The 7,697-nt window shown below is 39.9% G+C and overlaps 1 protein-coding gene across 3 annotated transcripts in view; it reads right to left on the reverse strand.

Annotated features, from left to right (window-relative positions):
* HOOK3 (hook microtubule tethering protein 3) overlaps nucleotides 1–7,697 on the reverse strand; it is a 70,557-nt gene that overhangs the window by 26,604 nt on the left and 36,256 nt on the right. For all 3 annotated transcript variants that reach the window (XM_018563371.1, XM_018563370.1, XM_018563373.1), the window contains exons 9-12: nucleotides 4,731–4,894; nucleotides 2,306–2,446; nucleotides 750–951; nucleotides 562–672 (exon numbers count right to left, since the gene is read on the reverse strand). In XM_018563371.1, coding sequence (XP_018418873.1) covers nucleotides 562–672; nucleotides 750–951; nucleotides 2,306–2,446; nucleotides 4,731–4,894 — 618 coding nt within the window. The remainder of the gene's footprint in view (nucleotides 1–561; nucleotides 673–749; nucleotides 952–2,305; nucleotides 2,447–4,730; nucleotides 4,895–7,697) is intronic.

Genomic DNA, 7,697 nt, shown 5'->3' on the forward strand with positions numbered 1-7,697 from the left:
CGCGCTGAAACGCATCTGCCCTGGTGTGAATGGGGCCTTAAGCAGACTCCCGGCTGTGTAAAGCAGACTGTCGGCTTTACAGTGGAAGTGATTTGGGCAGCTGTAAAGCAAATTTGATAGCATGACATATTTGATATCCAATCACTCAGCGCAGGCTGTTCTTTTATATGTTAGCAAAAGTAGTCTTCAGGACTAAAAATGTGCATTTTAACATGTGGGGAGAAATAAAATATGCAAAAACTGTTCTGGCAGCAAGAGGGTTAAGCATAGAGCTGCAGCTAACGATTATTTTCAAAATCGATTAGTTAGCCGATTATTAAGTTCGATTAATCGGTTACAGTTAGGTAGAGTTAATGGAGTAGGCCACTAGCATCTGATCTACAAATTTCTACAGTTTAAAAAAAAAAAAATATTAAAAAAAAGGGGAGGAAACTTGCAAAAACATGAAGGTCACACACAAATGACTTGAAGGTAAACCATGCAATGGATAACAATATGAAGCAAGGGGCATTACAGGAAATACTTTACACTGAAATAGGAAAGACTCAATATGTTACTTACGTCCTTCTCTTTTTGTAAACTGTCAATTTTTTCTTTCAGCCTTTTGTATTCAAATTCCAGCTTGTCTGCTTTTTTAGATTCCTCCGATAGTCTGTTCTGTAACTCCACAACCTGTTTGTATATGTTGCAATTAAAACCAAGAGCAGAAATGGAGCAGTTATTTGACTTGTTTGAAGGTGAGGGTATACCTGTCTCTTATAGGTTTCCAGCTGACTGCGAGCAGCATTGGCTTTCCGGAGCTCCTCTTCTAGGCCGACTGTGTTCTGCATGTACATGGTGTTTTTTTCCTCTAACAGCTTCACTTGCCGTCTTAAATCTCCCAAATCTCCCAACTTTTTCTTGTAAGACTCAACCTGACTCTCCAACTTGGTAACTTTATCGGAAGAATGCCTGAAAGAATACATATAGCAAAATATAAGCGTGTGCATCATTGGAAGACTTTAACAATGTGACTGCAAAGGAAATATCAGTATTATACACCACTTCACCCCATCAGCTGTTAAAGGGACCTTGTCACAAAAGCAAAAATACCTGTGTGAGAAGTCTCAAATTAAAGCTGCCATTCTTCGATTACTGGATTTTAATAATGCATAGTAAAGTCTAGTAAACTAATCTGCAATTTTTGTTGAAACCATAAAGGAGAAAAGTCATATGCAGCAGTCTCAATATATCATTAAGATTGCTTAAAGAATCCTGCCATGAGAGAAACATAGAGGATGCCAATAATGACCTGTGCCGATCCTCTGATTTCAGTACTTTGAGTCACCCAACACAAGCATGCAAATAAGAACTGCCTTCTGTCTGATTTTCTCATCTGCATACTTCTCTAGTTCCACGATTTAAAAAGTAATAAAGACGGAGACAGCCAGGCAACAAGCATATTCAAGATGGCATCAGTAACGGCAGCCCAAATGTTTTTCCCATCACAAGTTATAACAAAAAAAAGCCCAAAACACGACAACTACAAAAGGTTTATAGCTTGTTAATGTCTGGAGGGATGTGTAAAGATCTTTTACTTACCTGATCCCCACTTCCCCAGCAGACGAGTATAATGTAGATTTATGGACAGTGCATTAGATGACTTCAGCGGAGAGGAGTAGAGGCTGTGGGTGCCAGACATGAAGCCAGTGGGAGCGCAGATCAGGTAAGTAAAATTGCTTTACACAGCTACCCTAGACATTAACAATCAATTAACCCTTGCAGTGCAGAGGCAGATTTTATTTAATTTACCTAGGAGGTAGGTTTTAAGCTTGTGTGGTACCAACATGCTGTTATATTTCTTGGTGACTCCACTGGCAAGATTTTCTCATCAAAATTTCTAGTTGCCCCAATTATAATTTAACCATAAACTAGTCAACCATAGTGGAATCTCTCCAAGTAAGATCTAAACTGTAAGAACTGGTAAATACAAACCCGTAATGTCAAGAGTCTCTTATCAGAGACAAACACACTACAGTAAGTATAGCAATGACTCATGCAACAGGTTAAAAGAAAATGTTTTTTTCATGAATATGTATCGGGACCAGAGAATGTACATACGGCACATAATGGCGTAACTGAATAAATAGAGGTGGTTCGATATTCTGTGATAACTAGCAGATAGTAGCATGTACTCTAACCAACTTCAAGACCCATTAAATATATTCTACAATTTCAGAATTTTTCATCAAGATTAAAAATCCCTAAGGTCACCATTTTAAATTACATAAAAAAATAAAAAAAATAAAAAAATATGGTTATGTACCGAAGCACATCCATTTCATCTTTCAATGATTGCGCCTCATCTGCAAGGGTGGTTAAGTCTTCATTTTGTTGTCTTAATTCTGCAATCTCCTTCTCCAACTCTTCGCAGCGTATCCTGTAATCATCTTTGGATGCTTCAAGCCTATAAAACAAAAAAACTAATTATTTATATACAACAAAATATTAATAAATCAACATCTTTTGACATACAAGATGAAAAATACCTACTAAATATATTCACCACTTGAGCACTTACTACAATATATAAACATACTAGACACCCTCTAAAGCAGCAGTTCTCAACCTGTCGCGACCCCGTCAGGGGGTCGAATGACGATTTGCCAGGGGTCGCTTAAAGACATCCCAACTCTCCCGGACGCTCCCGGAGTCTCCCGCTATTAGAAAGCGGCCCCGGGAGAGAAACACTTTCTCCCGGAAAGGTTTACTCTGCTCGATCGAGCAGAGTAAACCTTTCCCTGCTCTGGTTTTTTTTTTCCTGACATCGGAGCCGCCAGCAGTCAGAAAAAAAAAAAAAAAACAGCATAGGAATGCATAGCTAAATTCCTATTGGCTATTTCACTTTCCAATAGCCACTAGCAAAAGTTCTCCATCAGGTCCTCTTCTAGTGATTGACAGCAGCAGAGGGCAGGTGCAATAGCCAGCTTGCTATTGGATATTGCAAATTGAAATAGGCAATAGGAATCTAGCTATGCATTCCTAAGCTGGTTTGTTATTGTTTTCGGACTGACGGCAGCCGGCGGCTCCATGTCAGGAAAAAAAAACAAAAAACCAGAGCAGGGAAAGGTTTATTCTGCTCGATCGAGCAGAGTAAACCTTCCCAGGAGAAAGTGCTTCTCTCCCGGGCGGCCGGGAGCCGCTATCTAACGGTAGCAAAATTATAGCGATGGAGCAACTAAAATAATTTTACTGTTAGGGGTCACCACAACTTGGGCAATTTTATCAAAGGGTCACGGCACTAGAAAGGTTGAGAACCGCTACTCTAAAGACTCAATATTTTTTATATGAGAAGATGTAACCCCTCCACCACCTGTGCATGCTATTACTGGGGTCTGGTGTTACTAGGCAGCTGAAGTCCTGGATTAACAAACGGGGCAATCATTGTGGGTCCTGGCCTATAATTCCTAAACCAGGCAATTGCAAAGATCAAAAAGAGAGCCAGATGATCGTTTCAAGGTGCAAAGAATTTTATTAGCTTCACAAATGACAAGACGATAAGCACAGCCCCTGGCTGTACATATCTTCTTGTTATTTTATCAGCTGACGGGAAATGTCCTAGCAAGTCTGCATCTAGTGAATGCGCCAAGCCCACACTTGGCATTTTACTCATTCTAACAATATGTGTTCTAGGATTCTACAGACAGTTCAAGATAACTACTGATCTGTACATTTTGTGATGTAGCAAACTGCAATCATGCAATATTAGACATTGTTATTGTATCATTACTAATAGGATTAAATGATCACACATATACTAACAAACTCAGAGAAAAAAAAGGCAACTATCAGCCACAAATGTTAGTATACGTAGGGATGCACCGATATATCGTCAGCCGAAAAATATCGGCCGAAAATGGCACTTTTGGCATAATGCCGAAAGTGGCATTTTCCTGCCGATACATTGGCGCATCCCAGGTTTCTTTCCTCCTCGCTGGGCGCTGCTCTTTGTCCCAGCGGGGAGGAGAGAGAAAAAGTGTCACAGCCGGCCGAGTGCTACGGGAATAGAGTGCTGTGAGCGGCCGGAGAGAGAAAGTGTCACAGCCGGCCGAGCGCTATGGGAATAGAGTGCTGTGAGCGGCCGGCGTCTCTCCTCCCACACCGCTCGGCCACCTATCACAGTCCGGCAGAGCGGTGTGTGGGTGGAAACAGGCCGCGCTGTCACAGGAGGCTGAGCTCTCCTCCATACGCCGCTCGATCAGCCTCCTGTGACAGCGTGTCAGAGAGGAGAGTGAGTGCAAGCACTCAGAGATCAGTGATCGCTGAGTGTTTGTAGATAATTGAGGACATGGTATGTTAACTATATCCTCAATTATGAATGAATGGGAGTGATCGACATCACCTCCTTTTCATTAATAGCTGTAGTTATAGTATAGTTATAGTAAACATATCATGTCCTTATGTTATGAATGAACAGGAACACTCATAGGAGGATTCCTGTTCATTAACAGGGAAACAGAAAAAGAGATTGAGGACTTTCTATCTATCTTTCTTTCTATCTATTTTAAAAAGGGAAATATCAGGGGTCTGTTTAGACCCCTAATATTTCCCCAAAGCCCCAAAAAGTAATGTAAAAAATAAAAATATTTATTTAAAAAAATGAATAAAAATAAATATAAAAACGTAACGCAAGATATTTTTATTACAGAGAACATGAAACTGTAAAAGAAAGCGTTCGGTGAATGCTATACCTAAAGGTTTCCTCCTGCAACTGCTCAAGTTGTGTTTGAAGCTGTAAATGTCGCCTTCCAGCCGGGCTGTTGGGATCTTCTAATGAATCTGACTGGTTCAGGCGTTCCATAAGAACCTGGTTCTCAGCAAGCAAGCTGCTCTTCTCTTCCTGGAGACCTGCGACCTAAAACAAAGCCATACAATTCACATAACTGTTCACAGTGAAAGAACTGCTCTCCTGTACAATCTGATACATGCCAGCCACACACAGCAGTTGGATCAGCATTACATGTGTAATCACAACAGTTTTATACATCACAGAACCAAAATGCATTATCATAATATTAAATGTTAAACAATATCCTGATTTAGATAATAGTGTAATGGAAGACAGTTTACTAGAGTTCCAGAGCGTAACCCTAGACCATCTGGTGTACCTCCTGGAAGTTATCTGCCTTAGTAGTTTCAATCTCTACACCAGTTATGCTGTGCCACTTGAAGTCTCCTTGATAACGTAGAGTGAATTCAGAATGAGGAACTTGCATGTTTTCGTCCCTACTTTGTGTTGCCACAATATGAAAATAGAATTAAACTGTATCCAAAGCCAAAACTTTTTGGCTGGTGGCAAGTAGTGAGGGGCTATAGCCCATTAAGTTTTTATTAGTCTATGTCCCCACTGAGCAAATTTACCCCATTTGTCCTGGTGACCATTGTTACCAGGACTGAAAGTGATGGAAAATCCAAAATTATGAGTTGTTACTACAATACAATTGATAGTAAGTCTATCAATGGGGACATTTTTGGAGTGAAAACTGTCCAAGGGCCCTAGTCAACACGTTTTTGCTCTTATCAAACAGGTTTCCCATTTTCACTCTCATGGGATACAACAGATACATTTATGACCGTGCTTTTAGTGCTGAGTTTCCTGGATGACCCTTGACGCCATGGGCGTTATAGTATATCTAAAGCCAAAACATTTTTATTTCTTTTTGGAAAGGACAAAAATCCGTCATTTTTATTTTTGTTTGGTGTTTAATCAGTCTGTTTTCAACAATTCTATTTTTCTGCATTGTTCATAATATAGTCTAAATAAACCAAATAGGGATATTGAGATTCCGTTGTAGCCATTAAATTAGAGTGGGACCACTTGCCATCTGGGGCATTTTCCTACTATTTGCGCACACATGATAAAATATACATTTTTGGCTAGAAAACAGCTTCAGACCCCCAATAATGATATATTTTCTGAAAGCTACGGCCCTGTAGAATAAAAAAAATTCTAGGTCGGATTTTTTACGTTGCACCGTTTTTTTGCGCAAATGTTTATCAAACCCGTATTTTTAGGAAAAAATAAACTAAATTAAAATCTAGTGCACAGAAACATAATATAATACCCAATTTTTTGGTAAAATATGAAAGACGGGATCACGTCGGGTAAATAGATACCAAACATGTCAAACCTTAAAACTGCGTTCGCCCGTAAAGCCGCAAAAAAATGTAAATACCCAAAATTTCCCATAGGGAACATTTTAAACGCTTTTACCGCTCATCAGTTTAGTGCTAACAGTCATTGACAGTGCTAGAATTATTGCTCTCGCACCGACGTTCGCGGCGATATGTAACGTGTAGCGCAATTGTCGTTTTTGCACATAGGCGCACTGACGCGTGTTTGCATGTGTAAGTGTTAAAAAGATTTAAAACTTTTTAAACACTTTATTTTATTTTTTTTCCACTAACCCTATTGCTATTACATAGGGAGCTAACAAGCACCCTATCTAATAGCAGATAGGGTGTGACAGTTCCTCTTTATGGAGACATCAGGGGTCTTGCAGACCCCTAATGTCACCTAGGGACCCCAAAGAAGCTGAGGATCTAGTGATGTAATGCACATCACTTCCGGGTCTAGTGATCGGAGGAGAGATCAGCGGCTGGAAGCGGCTGAATCTCTCTCCGGTCACAGACCGGCAGCCGCCTGGGGGGGGAGGGTGCGCCGCCGCACGGTACAAACGATCCGGCGCCTGTACAGACGCCGGATCGCTTGTAAATTAACAGCAATCGCCTGCTGTTAAGAGCGGTACCAAGAACACGGCTGCTGCAGCGGCCGTGATCTTGTTTTAACCACTTCAAAAGGTGGTTGCCATCTATAGACATATTGCGGCCCAGAAGTGGTTATCAACAGCATCTACATAAAAAACAGATGTTTTATTTTTTAGGATGGCCTAACTTTTAAATACAAGCAGTCAACCCATTTTAAAAGTCCTGCTCCAACTAACATCATACCATTTAGCTTTAGATACTGATGCAGTCTTATTTATTGTGCAAAGAAGCACAAAACAGCATGCTTTGTACTGTAGTCCTCTTCATACACCATTGCTCATGATAAAGTGCAATATACTTACAACTGGTCTTTCTGTGAAATACTGTAATTAATTTAAGTGTTAAACGTATATTAGTAATTCCAGCTACAATAAAACAAGTCAGTGCGTATGCAAACCAAAGCAATATTGTGTTAGTAGGTGTAGATGTTGTGGGTATAAACATTCACAATTTACCCTTTCTTCTAGATCATTACATTCATATCTCAGTTTATCTCGTTCCTCCTGGAAATAGTACACCTTCAGATCCACAAGAAGCAAAGTAAAAGAGTAATTAACTGGATTTTCATTAGTGCGACCACAAAATATCGGAGTGTGATTCTCTGTACATTTAGTTCCTCAACACAAATTTGTCTTTTTTTTTTTATATGTATATTAACCAGTTGACATCCGCGGTGTTAAACCCCTTCCCATCCAGGCCATTTTTCAGTATTCAGCGCTGCGGTACTTTGACTGACATTTATTCCGTCATGCAACGCTGTACTGAAATGAATTTTATACCCTTTTTTGGGGACAGATAGAGCTTTATTTTGGTGGTATTTATTCACCACTGGGGGTTTTATTTTTTTACTATATTAAGGAAAAATTACCGAAATGTAAAAAAAAAAAAAG

This window comes from Nanorana parkeri, unplaced genomic scaffold (assembly GCF_000935625.1).
Source record: "Nanorana parkeri isolate BGI_ZX_2015 unplaced genomic scaffold, ASM93562v1 scaffold659, whole genome shotgun sequence".
Lineage (NCBI taxonomy): Eukaryota > Metazoa > Chordata > Amphibia > Anura > Dicroglossidae > Nanorana > Nanorana parkeri.